The sequence below is a fragment of the Mercenaria mercenaria genome, chromosome 1, assembly GCF_021730395.1.
Source record: "Mercenaria mercenaria strain notata chromosome 1, MADL_Memer_1, whole genome shotgun sequence".
NCBI lineage: Eukaryota > Metazoa > Mollusca > Bivalvia > Venerida > Veneridae > Mercenaria > Mercenaria mercenaria.
Window position 1 is genome coordinate 98,111,242 of NC_069361.1, and position 27,714 is coordinate 98,138,955.

At 35.6% G+C, this 27,714-nt stretch overlaps 2 protein-coding genes across 9 annotated transcripts in view; one reads left to right on the plus strand and one right to left on the minus strand.

Moving 5' to 3' along the window:
* Positions 1–6,594, plus strand: part of LOC123564089 (ribosome-binding protein 1-like) — a 59,374-nt gene extending 52,780 nt beyond the window's left edge. For all 8 annotated transcript variants that reach the window (XM_053518124.1, XM_053518108.1, XM_045357390.2 and 5 more), the window contains one exon: positions 258–6,594. In XM_053518124.1, the coding sequence (XP_053374099.1) occupies positions 258–279 (22 nt within the window). In that variant the 3' untranslated portion in view covers positions 280–6,594. The remainder of the gene's footprint in view (positions 1–257) is intronic.
* A 1,876-nt stretch (positions 6,595–8,470) lies between these two features.
* Positions 8,471–27,618, minus strand: LOC123529325 (DNA-directed RNA polymerase II subunit RPB9-like). The gene is made up of 5 exons (XM_045309621.2): positions 27,461–27,618; positions 23,265–23,319; positions 22,866–22,939; positions 18,887–19,013; positions 8,471–9,376 (listed from the first exon to the last, which is right to left on the minus strand). Exons 1-5 carry the CDS (start codon positions 27,523–27,525, stop codon positions 9,314–9,316), a joined length of 384 nt encoding a protein of 127 aa, XP_045165556.1. The 5' UTR covers positions 27,526–27,618; the 3' UTR covers positions 8,471–9,313.
* Positions 27,619–27,714: the final 96 nt, after the last annotated feature.

Consider the following 27,714-nt stretch of genomic DNA (forward strand, 5'->3'; position numbering starts at 1 on the left):
GGGAGTTTATTTTTCGGACACACTGGGATAGTCTCAATGGACAAGAAACAGATTGTGTTATAATGTTGCTCTTATTGAAAAACAACACAATGTTGTCCCTCTATTTCAGTTTTGATGCCAATGTTTTCATTATATAAACACAATAATTGATTCCTTCTCGATTTTATATTGCACTTATTATATGCAAGAATGATATCATATGAAATATTTATAAACTTGTTGCACAGTCTACATGTTATATTATCTTCTTTTTTCAGGCTAGTTCACAAAGCAGTTTAAATGAAGCGGGAACATCTGTGTGACATCACTAAGGTGACTTCATCACTATGGTTACATCAGAAGAAGCTAGTCTCAGCCACTTAATGTTCATTCTAGTGTCAGCTGACACCATTCGTGCACATTGATGGATTCTTCAAAATCTGTAGACATTGGATTTATGCTATGCAATCAATTTCTGCAAATGTGTTACATTTTATTCAATTGACATTGAAACCTCAAACAGAAATTTGGGACCAAGAGAAAGCCTTCTAAGTTTTTATTTTTGTTGATTTTAGTTATCTTATTTTATACCTTAGTTTCCTTTTGTTTTATTTTGGAAAAAAATGGTGTACTAACAGTTTTTCAGTTTTAAATTGTTCATAGGGTAAGAATTTCTTCCAGCTAGATTAAATGCTCCCTATGTTGGTTATAAAGCTTGGACGTGTTTTATAGAAAATACATTTTAAGCCTAGGGGAAGTAATTTTCTTTTTGTTTTCTTTAGATGTAAATGATTTTAAATTAAAGTTGTAGCTAGGTAGCATTATAAGGAATAGATATTCTAGCCTAGATAGCGGCACTGCTTTTTACAAAGTATTTGTATATTTGTTACTTGATGTATTATGGTCTAGTGGAAGATTTTTTTTTGCCTTCATATACTGGTATGTACAGTTTGAAGGACATGACAACTGTATCAGTAGATACACGGAAGTAAGATGTGAAACATGAAGTTATCATGACTTCTAATGCTTTCATATGTCCTTCTGATATTTCGGTCAATGTGTGTAATTTTACATAGAAAAACTGATCAACCATATGTGTTATCAGAACACCACTGAGTACTGATATGGTGTATGATATGATGAAATGTAAGCAGATTTATCCTTTTAGCTTCTCTTTCTTTATAGGGTCAGTATTTCGTTCTGTGGATTGACATGCAGTTACAAGATGTTACTGTGGTATTGAGCTTAAAGTAAAACTGACATTTCCTGTAAAGCTTTGTACAGTTCAGTAAGAGAAGTATTTGTATAGGGAGATATACTGAAGCCATGTTTTCTGTCAGTCAGGTTGTTAATGCAAAAACTTAGTTCTCTGTACCAGTGTTTTGCAAAGCACTTATGTAATGAAGAGAACAGAGTTTCAACTTGCATAATCATATGGCTTAGCTTATACAGATGAGAACTACTGTGTATCACCTTAACATGTGCATAATATGAGCCACGCCATGAGAAAACCAACATAGTGCATTTGCGACCAGCATGGATCCAGACCAGCCTGCGCATCCGCGCAGTCTGGTCAAGATCCATGTTGTTCGCTAACAGCTTCTCTAATTCCAATAGGCTTTGAAAGCGAACAGCATGGTTCCTGACCAGACTGCGTGGATGCACAGGCTGGTCTGGATCCATGCTGGTCGCAAAGCCACTATGTTGGTTTTCTCATGGCGCGGCTCATATGTAGTGTTCTGTTTTTCATTGTGGCATTGTAAATTGGTTGTGATTAAATCACAAAATTTAACTGTCCTAGAAATCAATTTAGAATTTTTAATGTATTTTATGAAATCTAAAAAGTGAAGGGTGATTATTTATAAAACTGGTGTTAGTGGTCAGATGTTGACAGGGTATGATTGTTAATGGTGCAAGTTGGAAAATAATTGATAGTCATAATTGTTCTAGCCTAGAACTTTGTTGCCATTCTTTTACAAATGTAGGACAAAATAAATTAAAAATTAAGGTATATAAAACTGCCTTGATCTCATCTAGCAAGGTGGATTTTTGTCCATATTCTAGTTTTAAATTATGATAGTGTTCCATTGTAATAGCTTTACTGGGTGTAGGAGGAAATTTTCTATAGATTGCATTGTCAATTATAAAACTCTGGGGCTGTAGTTACTAGGAAGATATTTGCACTGTCTTTCTATTTTGCAAGTTTAGAATGAAATAAAAGGAATAGACTAGATTTTAGAAAGGGAAATTCTGTTCATTGTAAAAGTTGAAATGGTGATAAGTGTTTTCTGGGCTAGCAATATTTAAGCAGCAAACTGTGATAAAATGGTTCGTATATGTAATACACTAACTAGATCTTGCCTACTTACTGTTAGAAAAATATAATGAGTTATAAATCTGTTATACACCATTGATCGTCAGTCTATGATATTTCACATATATGTATTGTTTAACTTGCTCATTGCTGTAAAATCACCATACATATGCTTTCTTCTTGCTTTGTTTAATAAATGGAGATTCTCATTTGTTGTTGGACATCCTGTTAGAAGATGAATTAACATGCTTGACTTTAAAAAAATGTAAAAGCTTAACTGGCAATGTTGTTGAAAACAAATTACTCTGACATGATGTAAATATGCACATAGAATCATTATACCTGGTGCATAGTGTAATTCTGCTTATATTGTAAATTCATTACTAGTACTTCACAGAAAGAATGTTACATAGGTCTGTAAGAAAATAGAGTTTCCTGGTTTCTCCATTTATTTTGGTAAAATATTTAAAAAACACAATGAGTTATTATATGATTTAATATTGAGGAACAACAGCTTTCTGTTCCGAGTCCATGAAATTCCCACTAACCTACTGATAAACAGTACATTTTTTAACATCTTTTTTGTGTTTTGTCTGTGCTCTGGGATTTGTGTCCTCAAGAAAATTTGTTTTAACAGAATCTGAATGCTCGATTTATTAATGACAGTCATATTTTATCCGGCCAGAAGTTGTATATCTGAGTTTTATAAATTGTTGTTTCTCGTTAAACTGTTAGTGTATTTGTGCCATTATCATTTGTTCTGTTTTATGTTTCGTTTTGTATGTCGAGAGCTTGGTTATGTTTGTAGATTTTTGCCAGAGTCTGGTGATGGTGTCAATATGTCAAGTTTACGCCATCACTATTTACCAGAAATTGGAATATAAAACTGTTCATGTTTTCTGTACGGGCTGATATTGATTTCTTGTTTACTGTATATGCTATTCAAGACGTTTATATTTACAGGTTAGTACATATGAGCTGCGCCATGAGAAAACCAACATAGTGGGTTTGCGACCAGCATGGATCCAGACCAGCCTGCGCATCCGCGCAGTCTGGTCAGGATCCATGCTGTTCGCTTTCAAAGCCTATTGCAGTTAGAGAAACCGTTAGCGAACAGTATAGATCCTGACCAGACTGCGCAGATGCGCAGGCTGGTCTGGATCCATGCTGGTCGCAAAGCCACTATGTTGGTTTTCCCATGGCACGGCTCAATTATATAAACATTTTAAGTAGACCAGCATGTATCTTTTGTTAAGAATTAGTGTTGTAGGGTAAATCAGGATGTTGTTCTGACATTTTTTAGCTCATCTGATTTTTTGAAAAAAAATGATGAGTTATTGTCATCACTTGAGCGGTTGTCGGCGTCGGCGTCGGCGTTGCCTGGTTAAGTTTTATGTTTAGGTCACCTTTTCTCCTAAACTATCAAAGCTATTGCTTTGAAACTTGGAATACTTGTTCACCATCATAAGCTGACCCTGTATAGCAAGAAACATAACTCCATCTTGCTTTTTGCAAGATTTATGGCCCCTTTTGTACTTAGAAAATATCAGATTTCTTGGTTAAGTTTTATGTTTAGGTCAACTTTTCTCCTAAACTATCAAAGCTATTGCTTTGAAACTTGGAATACTTGTTCACCATCATAAGCAGACCCTGTACATCAAGAAACATAACTCCATCTTGCTTTTTGCAAGATTTATTGCCCCTTTTGGACTTAGAAAATCAGTTTTCTTGGTTAAGTTTTATGTTTAGGTCAGCTTTTATTCTAAACTATCAAAGCTATTGCTTTAAAACTTGCAACACTTGTTCACCATCATAAGTTGACCCTGTACAGCAAGAAACATAACTCCATCCTGCTTTTTGCAAGATTTATGGCCCCTTTTGGACTTAGAAAATATCAGATTTCTTGGTTAAGTTTTATGTTTAGGTCAACTTTTTCTCTTAAACTATCAAAGCTATTGCTTTGAAACTTGCAACACTTGTTGACCATCATAAGCTGACCCTGTACAGCAAGCAACATAACTACATCCTGCTTTTTGCAATAATTATTGCCCTTTTTGGACTTAGAAAATAATTTTCTTGGTTGAGTATTATGTTTAAGTCAACTTTTCTCATAAACTATCAAAGCTATTGCTTTTAAACTTGCAACAGTTTTTCACCATCATAAGTGGACACTGAACATCAAGAAACATAACTCTAACCTGCTTTTTGCAAGAATGATGGCCCTTTTTAGACTTAGAAAATCATGGGTAGGACAATATTTCTATTACACAAAAAAAATCAGATGAGCGTCAGCACCCGCAAGGCGGTGCTCTTGTTTCTAACGTATATATTCTCTATACCTTTTTTCAGTCAAAAGTTCTACTAGATCCACTATAAAGCACAGTTCATTTTGTATCTGATTTTTACAGGAAATAGATGGTATACGTATCCCCAGTAACATTCGGTATGGGTTTACTGAGCTTTAATGTCTGCCTCATTTTGTACTCCATTTATGTTTAGAATAAAGTTCAAAGTAAACAGAAATTGATTCATGGAGAAAAAATATCTAAGTATTTTTCATGATAAAGCTACTGATTTACCCTGGAGATGTGTTCCTTGTTTAAAAGTTGGCTAGTTACTATAGCCATTTGTGCAATAAGTCAAGTTTTTGTTCAGCTTACTACGTTTTTTTTGTTTTTTTTTCTTTTCAAGTAACACCTAGATTTATGGTAATATTACATGTATCTGGAAACTAGATTCAGTTCATAAATGGTTGTCCAGGCAATTTTGGGGTGTATCTCAGTTTCTAACAACAACAGTAACCAAGGATGTTTTTGCATTGTCTCCATATTCTACAGTATATCTAGAAAATACAGCTTTTTGTCCCTATTTACGTTTGTCCTACTTGAATTTTTATATTCTTTATAGAAAAAAGAACCACAGGAAATTGAAAAAGCAGCAAAAAGTTCAGTGTCACAAATCTAAGAATTTAAAAGAAACTGTACATACTGGTAGTAACTTTTTATTTTATGCCTTTATAATTGCCTCCAAATAAAATATGTACGAGTACTACTACAGACCCTTTTTCTGTCTGTTTCCCATCTGATTTTAATTTGTTACTAAGATGCACACAAATCCTTGCAAAACAAGAAACCATGACAAGTGAGGGAACATTGTGATATACCTCCGTGTCCTGGGATATGGATTATTCTTTCATGTAGTGAACCATCAAACACCAACATTTTTTTTTTATTATAGTCTACTGGTGCCTAGACTGCATATGTACTGGTGCCTAGACTATGCACAATTCAGCTGTATATTTCATCTTGAACATTGTTGCTTTTGTTCTCATCTATTTTACATTGAAATCAATTTCTCAAAACTTTAGCATATAATGTTAAAATGTAATTGAAATGAATTATACCCAATGATATTGTTGAAATTAATAGATGGTCAACCCTAGGTTACCTAATTTAATATTTATTAATATTGATTCATATTTATTAATAATGATATCAAATGAGTTTATAAGACAATGACAGAGATATTTACAATTTAAGTCTGTGTTGTATATACAACAATATTTTACTTTGAATGTCCCATATATATATATAGAGCTGTGATTATTTCATGGTAGTTTACTTAATTTAGATGGGGATTCATTATGGGAAATGAAAGGATGGGGCTTATAGCTGTGTTTAAGGTTGTGGGTTATGTTCAACATAAATTGGTTGAAGTCACAAATAGATGTAATGGAAAGAAAGCCATTTGTAAATTTTGCTTTTCTGAATCAAATATATTTACTGTGCAAGTTTTAATTGTACAGTGTAATGACCTGCCCAAGTTATGATGATGTGTTTTTAGAGCTAGACTTTACAAAGACAATGACATGGGTACCATTTCTAGTGCTTAGTTAGATATTCAAATGTAATAAATGCAAACAATGTCAACATTAATAAATTTACCGGTTCCATACAAATATTGATGCCAGAATATTTCATACCGGATTGTAGCAGCTTCAGAAATACAATAACGGTATGTCTGAATTTACAGTTTACAACTTGTGAGTGTGTTTACAAGTAAAACAGCACTAGTTAATACACCTATGGTCACGACTTTGTTTTTCTCTTACTGATTGTAAGAACATTTTAAATCATTTTAATATTGCAACTGTTTTTAACAGCAAATATGTAATTGTATCTTACTAAGTCTGGTATCTGAGGAACAGATTGGTTATATGAAGTTTCATTGAGCTCAGCTTCTTCATCTGTATGTACCATTTCTTTGCTTCTTTATTGACAATTAAACAATAATCTCTCATACATTCACTTTGCTTTTATATTTTAAAAGTTTCCCATTGCCAGATACATGTAAAGATGACAACAACTTTTCCTGCTGGTAAAATGATTGCAGTTAGGATTTAATATGGGAAAACCTTTACAAGTCGCAAGACAGCTTATTGTGAAGATTTTCCATGACTGAAGGCCATTAAGTGTATCGCAGTATCAAATGGTTTCTATCCAAGTTCAGTGAAAATGCAAACCTAAGTATTAAAGATGATGACCAGGCTGGTACAATCAAGTGTCCCTGAAATTTTAATGGGGTCTTTTTTGTGTAGTGCAAATGGAAGGGCCATTCTAAAAAGAATAACAAGCGCGCGCTTCCGAAGAAGTTTGACAAGCAAGAAACTTTTGTTTTACATGGATGATACATAAATGAGTCCTTTGTAATACTGCAAAGTTTTACTGAAAATTGTCAATTTATGAGATATTTAGTTTTGACTGGAGCAAAAGGCCAATAGGGTCAAATGTCCTGAAAGAAATGCTGTAAAAGTTCTCAATTTAGATGATCACACAATATCACGGCTCTCAATAGATGAACCTAGATATACTTTTTATGAGATACAGTGTCAGCTGCGAAAAGGTAATAAAGGACCAGTAAATAAAACAAGAGGACCATGAAGGCCCTGTATCGCTCACCTGACCTTTTGACCTAGAGATCATCAAGATTAATATTCTGACCAAGTTTCATTAAGATATGGTTATAAATGTGGCCTCTAAAGCGTTAACTAGCTTTTCCTTTTATTTGACCTGGTGACCTAGTTTTTGACCACACATGACCCAGATTCAGCTTGACCTAAAGATCGTCAACATTCTAAGTTTCATGAAGATACAGTCATAAATGTGGCCTCTATAGTGTTAACAAGCTTTCCACTGATTGACCTAGCGACCTCGTTTTTGACACCACCTGACCCAGATTTGAACTTGACCTATAGATCATCAAGATTAACATTCTGATCAAGTTTCATTAAGATATGGTCATAAATGTGGCATCTAGAGTGTTAACAAGCTTTTCTTTTGATTTGACCTGGTGACCTAGTTTTTGATCCTACATGACACAGATTCAAACTGGACCTTGAGATCATCAAGATTAACAATTTTCATGAAGACACAGTCATAAATGTGGCCTCTACAGTGTTTACAAGTTTTTCCTTTGATCTGACCTGGTGACCTAGTTTTTGACCCCAGATGACCAATTATCAAACTCAAGATTTTATTGAGAGTAACATTCTGACTAAGTTTCATTTAGATTGGGCCAAAATTGTGACCTCTAGAGTGTTAACAAGCTTTTCCTTTGATTTGACCTGGTGACCTAGTTTTTGACCCCAGATGACCAAATATCGACCTTGTCCAAGATTTTATTGAGGGTAACATTCTGACCAAGTTTCATTAAGATTAGGCCAAAACTGTGACCTCTAAGTGTTAACAGTCAAATTGTTGATGACGGACGGACTGACGACTAACGACGGACACAGGGCGATCACAAAAGCTCACGTTGAGCACTTTGTGCTCCTTGAGCTAAAAATATTGTATAAAAGGTTTTATACTCCTATCCTTTTTATTAAGCTCTAGGGGTTTTGTTGCACAATGTCGTACATCATCGGGGAAAGTCAGTCGCTTGAAATTTCTGTAGAAAAAGTACTACTACCAAAAGATGTGTCCAAGGACTGGTCTTTGCAGTCTCCAGTTGATCCATGTACCGGTATATACCGTTATATAAGAGTTGAAAAAATGGTACAAAAAAATCCTGCTGCTAATACACCTGATCCAAAAAGAATACATCATGAACAGACATAGTGCAAACCTACAGTTTTGACCAGTTTCAAACTGTTACTGGGCTGAGAAAAAACTAGCGCTATTGTTGTTGAACGCTTTATTGAACAATGTTGAAATAAATGTACATATTAATTACTGGAACTATTTTAACATTCAAAATGGAGAAAATACAATTGTACCTTACAAAATTGTGTTGCAATAAGGTGTTCAAATTAGCCAAATGCACACTGTGAAGCTTCATTTATAAATTACACATTTACACTATAAACAAGTTAACTGATAGGAAGTCTGTTTGTTATGATTTTTCATGCAATGGCTGGTTGATAAATGTAGTAACTTTTTCATATACCGTTAGTACTGTATTCAAATATTATTAAAAATACTTTTACTTTTGCTGGAAAAATAAATAATAAAGGATTTTTAGTACTGAACATGAAGCTTATTCTGTAAAAAGCCATACTGGATCTCCAGTACATACAAAATGTATATCATGTAAGAGATAATAAAGTTAAGAATTTACAAGAAATAAAATGGAAAATGTTCCTGAAAAAGAAATTGCAGTTCCTAACTGCTATAACTTCATCCCTAGCCACTGGCTGGAACATGAAAAAATCAGTACATGAATGAATTTTAATGAACAGATTTTTCAAAATAGGAATACTAAAAATATGACCCTTCACATACTGGTCTCTCAAATATCTAAAATTGTACTGCAATGTAGCAAAAGTCTGTTGTGCATTGAAATCAGTATCCTGATAAATACAGCAGAGGCTGTTCACTGGTGTAATAAACTAATGCAGTTACACAGCATGTTCCTGTTTCTACATCAGCTGAACAAATTTCACAATTTTAAGAGTCCCTGTGTTATTTATACTCTTCAGCTCCAAAAGATCTGTAGATTAATCAAACACCTGTTTTCTTCCACTTATTCAGTCCACCTATGTACACATTGTGGGTTGGTACACACATAGTAAAGTCTCATTCCCTCCTGAAAATATACAGAACAACGAATCAGGTAAAAGGGAACTGATTTTACCTCATTCCTTACAAAGAATAGCTTTTCCATTAACCTTTGGCCTGCTTAATTTCTAAAATGAACTGGTCCATCCTTAAATTTAAGCAATACAGCAGAATCACGTACTGGCAGCAGGCTAATGGTTAAATACCATTGAAAATACACACTCCAAGTAATGTAAATTCAGAAAATTTCCTGGGGTTAAAATATCGAGTTTCAAATAATAAGACTGTTTTTGATGCTACCGAAGTGCAAAGCAGATTTGCTAAAATGCCCAATCTTAAAGTCAATGTTTGTACTGTTTATCTGCCCTAGAATAACACATTCAGATTATGGCGGGAGACATAAGTTCTCAGCACGTCACCCTGCCCTAAGAGGAGTTTCACATTTCCTTCCACCTAATTTTAAACCATTCTTATTCAAATTATAATCAAAATGGTGCAAAAAAAGGCCATCTTCTTTTATAGCTGCTACCAGTATATCCCACTGAAAGAAAATCTTTTAGATTTTTAGATTGACAGTGGCTATCCCAGCCACCTGTAAAAGTCTATTATCTGCTACTTCAAGTCTCAAATATGGATCCACCTGCCTTAATTCAGGACTTCAGTCTATATAGCCAATTTGAAAATATATTTACAACTAAGAGCACTGCTTGACGTAGCAAAATACATCTGAAGCAATGTGCCTATCAAGTTTGTGAATCACAGGTAAAAGCAATCTGAAGTTCTTGACCGAAAATGAACTGCAAACAGACTAATGGCTGACCAGCATTATCACACAATAAATCCATCTGAACGCTTGGAGTGACAGTGAGCATCTTTCACTAAAAAACCTCTACATCAAAAGGGGTCCATGAGGAATTTTCTATTTAAACAAACAGTAGGATCATTCACTGCCCATGAGCAATGTTCTTGCCTAGTTTGAGTGTCACAGATCAAACTAATCTCAAAATACTGAGTAGGAAGTGCTTTTGTGCCAACAGTCACTGAGACCTTGGCATTTGATCCGCTGACCACTAAAGGATTAATCTACTGCTAACAGTTGATGTGCCTGTAAAGTCTGAGGTGATATTACTCTTAAAATATTTCAATTTATTTAATATTTATTTTGTTTGGTTAAACCTCGATCCAACACAATTATGGGTCATATGGCTAATTTCCAGCTTTGATGGTGGGGGAAGACCGCAAGTGCCCCCTTTACAGTCATATACTGAAAATACCTTTCCACTGAATTTTCCCATTTTACAGTGTTTGTATTCTATAAAACTGAAGAAAAAATCGAGGCTTAATTAGAATGCACAACATAAACATGCACTTTAAATGATTCATGCAACACTTATTCAATTTAGATAAACATCTGGCTATGACCTTGAATACTGAAGTATTGTGGCTACATGTTGTTTGTTGTAAACAACAGCATGCCCTAGATAAGTTATTAAAGGAAAACATGTTCATAAGTCTTCAGTTTTAGTTTTAAGTATGTCATGGTGTAATAACAGACAATAGCAAAGAGATTGCAAAAAGTTACAATATAAGTTATTTAAAGTAACAACAAAGGAACGTAAATCTAAACAAGAGGGCCATGAAGGCCCTGTATCGCTCACCTGACCTACTGACCTAAAGTTCACCAAGATTAACATTCTGACCAAGTTTCATTAAGATATGGTCATACATGTGGCATCTAGAGTGTAAACAAGCTTTTTCTTTGATTTGACCTAGTGACCTAGTTTTTGACCCTACCTGACCCAGATTTAAACTTGGCCTAAAGATCATCAAGATTAACATTCTGACTAAGTTTCATTAAGATATGATCATTAATGTGGTCTCTACAGTGTAAACTAGCTTTTCCTTTGATTTGACCTGGTGACCTAGTTTTTGACCTGACATAACCCAGGTTTAAACCTGATCTAAAGATCATCAAGATTAACATTCTGACTAAGTTTCATGAAGATACAGTCATAAATGTGGCCTTTAGACTGTTAACAAGCTTTTCCTTTAATTTGACCTAGTGACCTAGTTTTTGACCCCACCTGACCCAGATTCAAACTCGACCTATAAAGCCTCAAGATTAACATTCTCACCAAGTTTCATTAAGATATGGTCACAAATGTGGTCTCTACAGTGTAAACTAGCTTTTCCTTTGATTTGACCTGGTGACCTACATTTTGAACCTACATGACCCAGATTCAAATTGAACCTTGAGATCATCAAGACTAACATTCTGACCAAGTTTCATGAAGATACAGTCATAAATGTGGCCTCTACAGTGTTAACAAGTTTTTCCTTTGATTTGACCTGGTGACCTAGTTTTTGACCCCAGGTGATCCAATATCAAACTCGTCCAAGACTTTCTTAAGGGTAACATTCTGACCAAGTTTCATTAAGATTGGGCCCAAATTGTGACCTCTAGAGTGTTAACAAGCTTTTTCTTTGATTTGACCTGGTGACCTAGTTCCTGACCCCAGATGACCCAATATCAAACTCGTCCAAGATTTTATTGAGGGTAACATTCTGATCAATTTTCATTAAGATTGGGCCAAAATTGTGACCTCTAGAGTGTTAACAAGCTTTTCCTTTGATTTGACCTGGTGACCTAGTTTTTGACCCCAGATGACCCAATATCGAACTCGTCCAAGATTTTATTGAGGGTAACATTCTGATTAAGTTTCATTAAGATTGGCTCAAATTTGTGACCTCTAGAGTGTTAACAGACAAATTGTTGACGACGATGACGGACAACGGACGACGACAGACACAGGGCGATCACAAAAGCTCACCTTTGAGCACTTCGTGCTCAGGTGAGCTAAAAAACAAGAGGGCCAAGATGGCCCTAGGTCGCTCACCTGAGAAACACACCATAACACACCATAACAGTGTAAATATGTTTGACCTAGTGATTTCATGGAAAAAAATATTCTGACAAATTATCATTAAAATTGGAGCAAAAATCTTGAGTATAAATAAGTATTATCTTTGATTCGACCTGTGACCTAATTTTTGACCCCAGAGTACGAGACCCATATTCGAACCTGACCTAGATTTCATCAAGACTATCACTCTGACAAAATTTCATGAAGATCAATTGAAAAATACAGCCTCTATCGCATACACAAGGTTTTTCTATGATTTGACCTAGTGACCTACTTTTTGACCCAAGATGACCCATTTTCAAACTCTGCCTAGATTTCATTAAGGTTATCATTTTGGACTTAATTTCAGGAAGATCAATTGAAAAATACAGCCTCTATCGCATATACAACCTTTTACTTTGAATTGACCTAGTGACCTACTTTTTGACCCCAGATGACCCATATTCGAACTTGACCTAGATTTCAGAAAGGCAATCATTCTGACCAAAATTCATGAAGATTAATTGAAAAATACAGCCTCTATCGCATACACAAGGTTTTTCTTTGATTTGACCTAGTGACCTAGTTTTTGACCCAAGATGACCCATTTTCGAACTCAGCCTAGATTTCATCAAGGTTATCATTCTGACCAAAATTCATGAAGATTAATTGAAAAATACAGCCTCTATCGCATACACAAGGTTTTTCTTTGATTTGACCTAGTGACCTAGTTTTTGACCCCAGATGACCCATTTTTGAACTCGGCCTAGATTTCATCAAGGTTATCATTCTGACCAAAATTCATGAAGATTAATTAAACAAGAGGGCCAAGATGGCCCTAGGTCGCTCACCTGAGAAACACACTATAACACAACATAACAGTGTAAACATGTTTGACCTAATGATTTCATGGAAAAAAATATTCTGATCAATTATCATTAAAATTGGAGCAAAAATCTAGAGTATAAGTAAGTATTTTCTTTGATTTGACCTAGTGACCTAGGTTTTGACCCCAGATGCCCCATATTCAAACCTGACCTAGATTTCAACAAGGCTGTCATTCTGACCAAATTTCATGAAGATCAATTGAAAAATGCAGACTCTATTGCATACACAAGGTTTTTCTTTGATTTGACCTAGTGACCTAATTTTTGACCCCAGACTACCCATATTCGAACTTAACCTAGATTTCATCAAGGCAACCATTCTGACCAGATTTTATGAAAATCCAGAGTAAAATGCAGTCCCTATTGCATGCACAAGGTTTTTCCTTGATTTGACCTAGTGACCTAGTTTTTGACCCCAGATGACCCATATTCAAACTTGACCTAGATTTCATCAAGGCTATCATTCTGACAAAATTTCATGAAGATCAGTTGAAAAAAGCCTCTGTCGCATACACAAGGTTTTTCTTTGATTTAACCTAGTGACCTACTTTTAGACCCAGATAACCCATATTCTTACTTGACCTAGATTTCATCAAGGCAATCATTCTGACCAAATTTCATGAAGATCAATTGAAAAATACAGCCTCTATTGCATACAGAAGGGTTTTCTTTGATTTGACCTAGTGACCTAGTTTTTAACCCCAGATGACCCATATTCTAACTTGACCTAGATTTCATTAAGGCAATCATTCTGACTAAATTTTATGTATATCCAGTGTAAAATGCAGCTCCTATTGCATACACAAGGTTTTTCTTTAATTTGACCGAATTTCATGAAGATCCTGTGTAAAATGCAGCCCCTATTGCATACACATGGTTTTTCTTTGATTTGACCGAGTGACCTAGTTTTTGACCCCAGATGACCCATACTCTAACTTGACCTAGATTTCATTAAGGCAATCATTCTGACTAAATTTTATGTATATCCAGTGTAAAATGCAGCTCCTATTGCACACACAAGGTTTTTCTTTAATTTGACCGAATTTCATGAAGATCCGGTGTAAAATGCAGCCCCTATTGCATACACATGGTTTTTCTTTGATTTGACCTAGTGACCTAGTTTTTGACTCCAGATGACCCATTTTCAATCTCGACCTAGATTTCATCAAGGTAATTATTCTGACATAATTTCATGAATATCAATTGAAAAAAAAAGCCTCTATCGCATACACAAGATTTTTCTTTGATTTGACCTAGTGACCTAGTTTTTGACCCCAGATGACCCATTTTCGAACTCAGCCTAGATTTTATCAAGATAATCACTCTGACCAAAATTCATGAACCTCAATTGAAACAAGAGGGCCAAGATGGCCCTAGGTCGCTCACCTGATAAAAACACCATAACAGTGTTAACATGTTTGACATAGTGATTTCATGGAAACAAATATTCTGACCAATTTTCATTAAGATTGGATCAAAAATGTGGTCTCTTAAGTGTTAACAAGCATTTTCTTCAATTTGACCTAATGACCTAGTTTTTGAGCTAAGATGACCTATATTCAAATTTGACCTAGATTTGATCAAGGCAATCATTCTGACTAAATTTCATCAACCTCGATTAAAATATACAGCCTCTATCGCATACAAAACGTTTTTCTTTGATTTGACCTAGTTTTCGACCCAAGATGATCCATTTTCAAAACTGGTCTAGATTTCATCAAGGCTATCATTCTGACAAAATTTCATGAAGATCAGTTGAAAAATACAGCCTCTATCGCATGCACAAGGGTTTTCTTTGATTTGACCTAGTGACCTATTTTTTAACCCCAGATAACCCACTTTCAAACTTGGCCTAGATTTCATCAAGGTAATCATTCTGACCAATATTCATGAAGATAAAATGAAAAATACAGCCTCTATCGCATACACAAGGTTTTTCCTTGATTTGACCTAGTGACCTAGTTTTTGACCCCGGGTGACCCATTTTCGAACTCGGCCTAGATTTCATCAAGGTAATTAATCTGACAAAATTTCATGAAGATCAATTGAAAAATACAGCCTCTATCGCATACACAAGGTTTTTCCTTGATTTGACCTAGTGACCTAGTTTTTGAACCCAGATGACCCATTTTCAAACTCGGCCTAGATTTTATCAAGGCAAATATTCTGACCAATATTCATGAAGATCAACTGAAAAATACAGCCTCTATCACAGACACCAGGTTTTTCTTTGATTTGACCTAGTGACCTAGTTTTTGACCCAAGATGACCCATTTTCGAACTCGGCCTAGATTTCATCAAGGTTATCATTCTGACCAATATTCATGAAGATTAATTGAAAAATACAGCCTCTATCGCATACACAAGGTTTTTCTTTGATTTGACCTAGTGACCTAGTTTTTGACCCGAGATGACCCATTTTCGAACTCGGCCTAGATTTCATCAAGGTTATCATTCTGACCAATTTTCATGAAGATCAGTTGAAAAATACAGCCTCTATCGCATACACAAGCTAAATGTTGACGGACAGACAGACGACAGACGACAGACAGACGCCGGACATCGAGCGATCAGAAAAACTCACCTGAGCATTGCTCAGATGAGCTAAAAATACAGCCTCTATCGCATACACAAGGTTTTTCTTTGATTTGACCTAGTGACCTAGTTTTTAACCCCAGATGACCAATTTTCAAACTCGGCCTAGATTTCATCAAGGTTATCATTCTGACCAAAATTCATGAAGATTAATTGAAAAATACAGCCTCTTTCGCATACACAAGGTTTTTCTTTGATTTGACCTAGTGACCTAGTTTTTGACCCAAATGACCCATTTTCAAACTCAGCCTAGATTTCATCAAGGTAATCATTCTGACCAATTTTCATGAAGATCAGTTGAAAAATACAGTCTCTATTGCATACACAAGCTAAATGTTGACAGACAGACAGACGCCGGACATCGAGCGATCAGAAAAACTCACCTGAGCATTGCTCAGGTGAGCTAAAAATATAAAAAAAAAATTTAAAAATTTTTTAAAAAATTCTAAGTCCACATAAAAATTCGCACCAGTAGAGATAGGTCAAAATACACCTGAAAATTGGATGTAACATGCATGTTGTATTACAGAAAAGTGGTCTTGATTTTTCCCTACAAATCAGTAATAAAAAAGTTACAAATATAAGCTATTTATAGTAACAACAAAGGGAAGTAATTCTAGGATCTTGCGCATGACACTCCGTCGCATGATGATGAACAATTGTGCCAAGTTACATCAAAATCCCTCTATGCATCAAAAAGAAATGCTCCAGACAAAGTCATTCTTGTATCTGACTTTTGACCTCTAAGTGTGACCTTGACCTTAGACCTAGGGACCTGGTTCTTGCGCAAGACACTCTGTCTCATGGTGGTGAACATTTGTGCCAAGTTACATCAAAATGAAGAAGAAAGTCATTTTTGAATTTGACCTTTGACCTGTAAGTGTGACCTTGACCTTTGAGATAGGAACCTGGGGTTTGCGCAAGACACTCTGTCTCACTGAGGTTAACATTCATACCAAATATAAACAAGATTGCTCCATGCATGTCAAAGATATGGTCCGGACAAACAAATCCGGACTGACGCACGCACACACATACCCCGAACAGACATTTGGACAACTATGTCTTCGCATCTGCAAGCGGGCTCGACAAAAATGTGAAAAGGGTAGAAAAATATATATTTAATATCTGTAAAGCAGTTATGTTTCTTGCATATTCAGTTTAATAAAATTCTCTTAGTAGTTACAATGTTATAATAAGAACACCGCCTGAGGGTGCCAATTAACGTTTGCAAGCGAAGTTCAAGTTGAAAGGGATAAAAACTGTAGGAGGATCTACGTACACAAGCTACAGATGTAGTTGTAATATTGTAAACATAACTAAAAATATCAGAAATAAAAATTCTGATAATAAGTGCATGTCTACTTCATGCTGATGATGGATACCAAGTTCCTTTGAATTTGATGGAAACTGTTAATTGAATACATATGGCACAGATGTAGTCATAATATTGCTAAGTACAAAAAGGAGCATAACTTAAAACTAGAAATGTGTCCATGGGACACAGATGCCCCCACTACATGACATTAAAATGATAATTTTTTCCCAGGTCAGGGGCCAAAAATGACAATTTTTTCCCAGGTCAGGGGCCAGAACTCCTACAATACTGAATGAATCCGGGTGCGAAACCCCTGGTGCACAACTGCACATGCTGACCAACATTCCTGTAAACTTTGGTGACTCTAGGTCAAATACTTTTGGAGCTACACACGACACAACATTAAAATGACCGATTTTTAACTATGTCAGCGCTAAACTCCTCCGCTAATGAATCTGGCGCAAAACCCAGTGCACAACTGCTAATGTGACACATCTGTAACTTGTGATTCTAGTCAATACTTGGAGCTACGCACACAACATTAAAATTACCAATTTTTTACTAAGTCAGGGGCCATAACTCCTACATGACTGGATGAATCCGGACGCGAAACCCCAGGTGCACAACTGCACATGCTAACAATCCTAACTTGTGATGAGCACTTGCCGACACACATTAAATGACCATTTTTACTAAGTCAGGGCCATACTCTACATGACTGATGATCCGACGTGAAACCCCAGGTGCACAACTACACATGCTGACCACATGCCTGTAAAGTTTGTGACTCTAGGTCATATACTTTGGAGCTAGGCGCGACAGAACATTAAAATGACCAATTTTTACAAAGTCAGGGGCCATAACTTCTACATGACTGAATAATTCCGGTTGAGAAACCCCAGGTGCACAACTACACATGCTGACCAACATTCCTGTAAAGTTTTGTGACTCTACGTCAAATACTTTCAGAGCTACACGCGACACAACATTTTCGGAAGGACGGACGGACGGATGGACGGACGGACAAGAGCAAATCTATATGCCCCCCCCAAAGTGGTGGGGGCATTAAAAGGTATTCAGACATGGGAGTCCCAAAAATATTAGCATGTCTACTTCATATTGAAGGTTGTCACCTTTCATTTGAATTGGAAGAAACCGTAGAAGCACATTTATGTTCTGACAATATGCATTATCTAACTTCATAACCGTATATTTCTGTAAGTTTGGGCTAGATTCCTTTAAACTCTAGGAGTTACCCAAACAAGGCATTAAGTAGTACTGTGCAATATGCAGCATGTAGTAAACTTTTAAAGTGTGACAACTCCTAAATCATGCATGGTATATTCATGTCCTGACTTTTTGGCTAAATCTTGAGTCATGGCTCTCTGCATCTTGTAGAGCTACTAATATAGCCCCTATGTCATTTTAAGCATTACAGATGGATGGACAAAAGGAAGGACAACACTGCAACTATTACCCAACCCCGTCCCCTCGAAAAAGTTTTAACAGAAGCACAAAAACAGACAGGTCACCTAAACATAGTAATTAAATCTTAAATTGTAGGTCGAGTGTCTTCTTGCACTTAAAGGCCATCACCCAAAAGGTTTTGGCAGAATTATCAAGTATCTGAAACCAGTTTAGAAGTAATTTCAATCATATATGATATACCGGTATACTGATTACCTTTAGCAATTCTAAAACTCGAAGTAATACAACACCACCATTTGTATTGAAAGCACAACCATTGCTTCCAACCTTTTTACACACAAAAAATCCATTAGCTTAACACAAAAAGAAGATAAAAACATGCATTACATATAAATACTAAGACTGACCTCTGCTCTTGTACTATGAGACTGAAAGAAGACAGATTCTTTGTGACTACATCTTGGACAAGGATGTTGTTCTGTGCGTGGGAGAGTTGGGTCTGCTATCACATCTCCAATTATCTGGGTCAACTCACTGCAAATATCAAAGATCTGAACACCAAACTTGTATAAAATGACTTTAAAATTACAATAGAAGAACCTACATACTGTGATACAAATGTCTTATTCAGACAATGCTAGACCATAATGAAACCATGTAACATTTACAACAAGAGCTGTCAGTGGACAGGGCGCTCGACTATTCTCAGTGCTTTATAGTATAATATAAGCAATGAGTAAAACTTTAACATTACAATAAGCATATTCTAAGTCGAAACGGGGCCATAATTCAGTCAAATGCTTGATAGAGTTGCCTCCTCCTTTTTACAGACTGGGGTCATGATGGTAAACAAGTATGCAAAATATGAAAGCAATATCTCAATGGACTTTGCAAATATTTGGGGTGGTACGCAAACTTTAACATTTATTCTAAGTCAAAAAGGGGCCATAATTCAGTCAAAATGCTTGATAGAGTAGCCTCCTCCTTTTTACAGACTGGGGTCATGATGGTAAACAAGTATGCAAAATATGAAAGCAATATCTCAATGGACTTTGAAAATATTTGAGGTGGTACGCAAACTTAAATATTTATTCTAAGTTGAAAAGGGGCCATAATTCAGTCAAAATGCTTGATAGAGTAGCCTCCTCCTTTTTACAGCCTGGGGTCATGATGGTTAACAAGTATGCAAAATATGAAAGCAATATCTCAATGGACTTTGAAAATGTTTGGGGTGGTACGCAAACTTTAACATTTATTCTAAGTCGAAAAGGGGCCATAATTCAGTCAAAATGCTTGATAGAGTTGCCTCCTCCTTTTTACAGACTGGGGTCATGATGGTAAACAAGTATGCAAAATATGAAAGCGATATCTCAATAGACTTTGAAAATATTTGGGGTGGTACGCAAACTTTAACATTTGTGTGACGCTCACCCTAACGCCGGGGCGAGTAGGATAGCTCCCCTATTCTTCGAATAGTCGAGCTAAAAATAAACTTCCAAACAAGTTAATGACAAACAAATCTCTTGAAAAATGTTATTACAATAAACAGATTTATAATAAGCTCTAACTGAAATGTTTAACAAGAGCTGTCCGTAAGACAGCGCACTCCACTATTCGGCAATTTGACAGTAAAATGAATTTATGTCTCAATAAGAGACCTCTACTTTAAAAGGAAGATACACCAAGATGATGATGGTAATGATACATTTTGAGTTTCAAACCATTATCTTATATAGTACCCAACTTACGTCCAGAAAACGAAGTTTATCAAAAAATTTAAGTATGAAAGGGGCATAATTTGGTCAAAAATACAAATCAGAGTTGTGGGGGTTGTTACCACACATGTAGATGATGATGATAAAGGTACATTTTAAGTTTCAAGTCATTTTCTTATATTGTACTAAAGTTATATCCAGAAAGTGAAGATTGCCAAAAAACTTTAATTCCAAGTATAACAAGAGCTCGTCGAACACGAAATTCCCCCCTTGATGCATTCAGTAATTGCACAAGGAACAGAAATTATATGCTCACTGTCAACAAAAGTTCTACCATTCTGGTTTAATCTGACCTTGACCTTTAACCTATTAACCTAACAAGAGATTACAGAGTGATCTTGGGGCCATCTACCGAGCCTTTTTTGAATGTGTCAAATTTCAAGACTAGCTCAAGGTCAAAATCAATGTCAAATTTCATTTCGGTACAAAACAATGTGTATGTGGTCCAAATTTGAAAGCTGTGACTTGAGAAATGTGAAAGCAGGTCACTAGATCAATTTCAAGGTCAAAGTTCATTTCGGTAGACAGAACTATGCATGTGCTTCAAATCTGAAGGCTGTAGCTTGAGAAATGTGAAAGTAGGTAATAGGTAAAAATCAATGTCAAATTTCAATTCAGAACACAAAAATATGCATGCGGTCCAAATTTGAAGCCTGTAGCTTCAGAAATGTGAAAGTAGGTCACTATGTCAATCTCAAGATCAAAGTTCATTTCGGTACACAAAACTATGCATGTGGCTCAAATTTGAAGGCTGTAGCTTGAGAAATGTGAAAGTAGGTCACTAGGTCAAAATCAAGGTCAAATTTTATTTCAGAACACAAAACTATGCAAGTGGTCCAAATTTGAAGCCTGTACCTTCAGAAATGTGAAAGTAGGTCACTAGGTCAATCTCAAGATCAAAGTTCATTTCAGTACACAAAACTATGCATGTGGTCCAAATCTGAAGGCTGTAGCTACAGAAATGTGAAAGTAGGTCACTAGGTCAAGATCAAGGTCAACTCATGTCAAGGTTCATCTTGCCACTCAAAACTATACATGTGGTCCAAATTTGAATGATGTAAGTTATGGACATGAAGGTTCTAAGTGTTTCCCTATATAAGTCTATGTAAACCATGTGACCCCCGGGGCGGAGCCATATTGGACCCTAGGGGAATAATTTGAATAATCTTAGTAGAGGACCACTAGATGATGTCATATACAAAATATCAAAGCTCTAGGCCCTGTGGTTTTGGACAAGAGGTTTTTCAAAGTTTTTTCCTATATAAGTCTATATAAACCATGTGACCCCCGGGGTGGGGCCATATTTGACCCCAGGGAAATAATCTGAACAATCTTGGTAGAGGACCACTAGATTTTGCTACATACCAAATATCAAAGCCCTAGGCACTATGGTTTTGGATAAGAAGATCAGAAACCATTTTAACTGTTCCTGGCCAATGTGACCTTGACCTTTGACCTAATGACCTCAAAATCAGTAGGGGTCATCTGCTGGTCATGGCCAACCTAACTATCAATTTTCCTGACACTAGGCTCAAGCGTCTTAGAGTTATTGCCTGGAAACCATTTTACTGTTCCTGGTCACTGTGACCTTGACCTTTGACATACTGACCTCAAAATCAATAGGGGTCATCTGCTGGTCATGACCAACCTCCCTATCAACTTTCGTGACCCTAGGCCTAAGCGTTCTTGAGTTATCATCCGGAAACCGTTTTACTGTTCAGGGTCAGGCGTTCTTGAGTTATCATCCGGAAACCGTTTTACTGTTCAGGGTCACTGTGACCTTGACCTTTAACATACTGACCTCAAAATCAATAGGGGTCATCTGCTGGTCATTACCAACCTCCCTATCAACTTTCATGATCCTAGGCCCAAGTGTTCTTGAGGTATCATCTGGAAACTGTTTTACTATTCAGGGTCACTGTGACCTTGACCTTTGACATACAGACCTCAAAATCATTAGGGGTCATCTGCTGGTGATGACCAACCTCCCTATCAACTTTCATGATCCTAGGCCCAAGCGTTCTTGAGTTATCATCCGGAAACGGATTGGTCTACATTCCGACCGACTGACACACCGACCGACATCTGCAAAACAATATACCCCTCCTTCCGACATCTGCAAAACAATATACCCCTCCTTCTTCAAAGGGGGGCATAATAACTTGGTGACCTTGACCTTGGGTATAATGGGCCCAGCCCCTGCACATACTTTGTTTGTATGCTGGACAATGTTTATGTGAACTTACAATAAGATATAAGCAATAGTAACAAAGACATGACAGAAAAACAAAGGTTGCCGAAAAACTTTAACCTTAAAAATAACCTATGTATAACACGTTAGTGACCTTGACCTTGGGTATAATGGGCCCAGCCCCTGCACATACTTTGTTTGTATGCTGGACAATGTTTATGTGAAGTTACGGTAAGATATAAGCAATAGTAACAAAGACATGACAGAAAAACAAAGGTTGCCGAAAAACTTTAACCAAGAAAGGGCACCCAGATGCTGGGGCGAGTAAAATAGCACCCCTATTCTCTGAATAGTGGAGCTAAAAAGTGAACGGTATAACTATCGGTAATGCTTGATTTATAATATTACTGTATGACTTACTCAACTTCATGGGTGATTTTGTTTACATATATACAAGGGTTGTCTGCTATCTGCTGGTAGTCACAATTCCTACACTGAAAATTAGCAACAGAGAAATGTACAATTCAGGACAATTGTTTTAAGTACGAGTGTGATTTCATGAATTTATAAATCAGTTAGCGTGGAAAAGGATCTCTGACAGTCACCAGAAAAGAACTTCGGCAGAAAGTTCACTCAGCTAGGAGAAAACAATAATATATTATATATGAGAACTAGCTATAAAATAAGTTCACTCAGAGAAAAAACACTTTTTAAGCTCAAAGTGTATTATGTTTGACATAATTTAACCTTGAACTATAAAACGTTTTCTAAAACTACTGGTAAGCTTTCAGCACAGAAAACTAAAGAAATGAAACTTACTGCATACAAAAGATTTCTGCTCTCCTTGTCTTCTTTTGGATACAGCATATTGTTGCTGAAATAAAGCAGAACTCTATTTGAATACTTTAAACATGAGTATTTCACGCATTGAAACAAATCCTTTGACTTACTGAATATTTGACTGTATTGCTAAGTCTTCTTCAGCACAGACTTTGAGTGCTGGGTCAGTGTGTGGTATCATAAGATCCAAATGTCTAATTCAGTAGAAGCGAAGTCCTAAATGATAAATTACTGTTACATATTTGAATACTTGTGAATATTTTGAATAATTTGAATGCCTCTCATATTATCTTTTAACACAGCTACAAAACTGTGCTTTAATAGATGACTTTGCCACTACAATTCACAATATACATGTACAATATAACATACAGCACCCTTCCCTGAACAGAACACTGTCATATCTAAATACAGTGATTTCTTTTGCTACTTTTTACAGCCAAATACAAGCTGTATCCCTTAGCCAAAATTAGCTATATTTTCCCTTAAACTGTTATATTATCCCTTACAGAAGGAATTTAAGGAAATGTTCCATGATATATATAGTGAATAATTTTAGTCTGCGTTTATATATTTTTCTACCCAATTTACACCTAGTGCAGCTGTAATTAACTGATAATTATGCCACACTAAATGTAACACCTCTCATCAGGTGCCAAATTCGAGTGTATATCAAAATCCCCTCCACTGAAAAATGACTGGGTGTTACAAAATCCCCTTCACACATTTGCAGGGGGTATCATAATCCCCTCTGTGATTAACATTATAGATATATAGATATCAGTGCTCCAAATTATATTATGTTTGCTAAAGGCATTGTATTTACGTGTTTTATGCAACAGACTTTTAAGTTTGAATTTGATGAAATAAGTAAAAATCACAGAGGGGATTATGATACCCCCTGCAAAAGTATGAAGGGGGTTTTGTAACACCCTGTCATTTTTCAGTGTAGGGGATTTTGATCAAGGGGATTTTGATTGTCTCACGCCAAATTCATATAAAGACATTGGCAAGTTCTTGCAAATTGTTACTGTGCCTGTTATCATGAAAATCTAATGACCAGGTTTCAAATTTGATTTTCTCCTTTTCAGCCTTTATCACGCTATATTTTCTCCTTCAGAAAGCCACAGGTTGTTTTGAAAAAAACCAAAAAACACTGACCGGGATCTCGCTAGGTCCAATTTTTTGTGAGAAGTTTCTCCCTCAAGCTGATTAAGGGAGATTTAGTGGGAAGACAGCATCAATTTTTTATTTTTACCTCAATAATAAAAAAAAACTTTGATGTGACCATTCATTTTCTTAGATACATCATTTCCCATACAGTGATTACTGTTTCATAAAAAAATTCTGAAAAAAGTGTTTTCAGAAATTCAAGCTGATGCTGTAAATCTAACCCGCCGAGTTTTGGTGAAATATCTTGCAATATATGAATGTAGGATGAAAGGGTTTATTATCAACACCGAGTCAACAGTAGGTCTTACTTGAATAAAAGTTAAAACTGAAAGTAAACTGTGTGAAACCTAGAAATTCATATTCAAATGAATTCATCAATGAAAGTCAATTTTACGTTGTGTTGTTCTTTTACCATGGATACCAAATAATTGTGTCTACAATTCCAATTAATTGCATGGTTAATCAACAATTTCTTTACAAAACGTTGTTTTTTGCAGTCGCACATGTTTAATTGACAATTGACAATTAAACGTTAAGTGTCAAAGACTTAACCGCAGCACTAATTGGTAGAATACAATCACCTCGGGTGTAACGGATAGTTTGATTCGCTTTCATATTTCTCACGAAAATCTCTCAAGTACCTGAAGCAGGCGGAGCTTAAATTAAGCCATCGGCGTGTGTGTATGTATATTCAACACTCTTGTTGACAATGTGCAAATTGTCAACTGTCCGAGTAGAGGCAATAAGCGAGTGTGTATCTTAAAAAATCGGTCAACTTGAATTTCATTTTGAGGTTAGATTTGAGCACAGGTGTACATCACATAGAGGTTTTGGGGTGGTCTTGGGTATAGTAACCCCTTTTCTATAAGTAGGGGTTACTATACCCGAGACCACCCCAAAACCTTTATGTGATGTACCCCTGTGATTTGAGCGAAGTTTGAAGCTCCAAAGCGCAGCTGCCAAAGTGACTATTAATTATTTCAGCCAAGTCGCCCATTCGCGAGACCCCTGACTGAAATACAGGACCAACAGAGTTATTTGTATTATCATGATTATAGTTGCTCCCTTTCCCCAACATCATGACGTGCCTGAAGTGACTTCATGCCAGAGTGTAATTCTGACAGACTTAAAGTCACATCCTTCTACTAATTAATTTGAAACAGTTTTCAGTATTGTGGGGCCTACATTAGAACAAGAAACGTGGAAATTCTACAAGTACAAAAAATTTTAACAGAAAAAAATATAATTCATAAAAAAATTGATTACTGGATGGCTAGAAAAACCCTAACAGACAGGCTTGGCATCCGGCTACCAGACGGCTAGAACGCAGGCTAGGCTTCCAGTTACCAGACAGCTAGACACTTCCTTTCACTATACTAGCCTTACTCATTTGGCTTATGGAGATGGCTTATTTTATGACCTGATATTTTATAGTTGTCATCCCTCTTAGCTTTACTGCATTTTACTGTTTGGAAAACAAAGACATAAAAAATCCAAAAAAGTCATAATATACTGGTCAGACTTACTTGCTTTAATAAATTAAACATTAATATTCATGTAAAAACTTCAAATGGGTTGAATTTAATTCATAATTTTAAATAATACACTTAAATCTTTGAAAATAGGACTATTTTAATAGTATATTAAAATATTTAATTAATGACGACAGCGCCTTGTATTTAGTTCGTCCATACCTTCTAATTTATTTCTTTCATCGAGGTTCATTGGTCAAGCTTCATGTATAATACGGTCAATTTCATTGGTCATCATTACGTATTTAAGAGGCCCGCCGGGGTTTTCGCGCCAATTAGTAGTTTCTTTGTCAGAAGTGTCACAAGCAGAAAAGTTTTAGGAGATATTACATTACCACTGTGTTGTATGACTTTGCAAATTAATGATTATCAAATGTTATATTGTGAAGTGGACCTTCAATAAAACGTTCTCGGATACAATAGTGAGGTTGGACTGTCTATGACAGCTAATTAGTGATTACCGCGTGTGATAATGTGAAGTGATCCATATATATATATATATATATATATATATATATTATATATATATATATATATATATATATATATATATATATATATAGTTAAACATTCTAACTCCAAAGATACATGTGTGATAAGGACTGTATATAATGACATTTATGATAATGTGTAGTGATCAGTAGTTAAACATTCGCAGATGCATTTGTGATTAGAACTGTATATAATGACATTTGGCGGGTGTTAATGGAATTTGGACAGTTTAGTTAAACACTTGAACTTTACCTTACAAATGGATTCCATTTCCATAAGTTGAACTTGTGATTATTACTAAGTAAGCAGTTGTAGCTTATTTATAATCTGTCTTTGTTTATTGAATCATTTGATCAAATATATTTTGAATTGTGACACATCTTAAGATCATTAAATTTATTAATATCTTTGGTATTGTTGTTTCTGAGTAGTAGTTTTAAGCCAGGAGTTAATTTGATGTGACAGGTGTGAGGAGATATCTACCCTGACACCGATTTCAATAAACAGCAGACTGCCGATGACACTAAACTGCGTGCGCGCAGAAACAAAACACAAAATATACATTCACAAAATGTCAGCGAGGTAACTTTATGCTTTAATGTCAACATAAATTCACTATCAGAATCATTACAAATACTTTGTACATTTACCAGAAAACGTTTCCAAAGGATTTCACCAGGGATTTCCGAATAGAAATATGCAGAATAAGTTTGGACCTGACACAGACAGCAACAGTCAAAAGTCGTCCTATTATTTGGACTATTACTATACATACTTGTGTGTATAATTGTCAGCAAATCAGATGTCAAAATGATAAATTTTGACATAAGTTTCTTATACAAAAGCTGCTTATTTACGAATTTAATGAAATGGTGCATTTAGCTACAAAAATTTTCTAACACGGTCGCGAAATATCATGACATTTACACATTTTATGAAATCATATCCAAGTGTTTGGTTAAAAAAACAAACAATCACCATTCTTTGCAAAATTTAATCCCAACAAATCCAGGGCCATCGTCATGTTGATCATAAAGTTCCATTTTCTTAATTTTTTAAACAAAAAAGTCGTCAATATTTTCTTGCCGATTTCACAACTAGGTCAGTACCGTTTATGACATAAAAATATATAAATTAATATTATCTTTATTTCTGACATATACCTACTCATATATACGTAAAAGATTTCAATGATTGACTTAAACAAGTAGCAATGAAAAAACATGGGAATT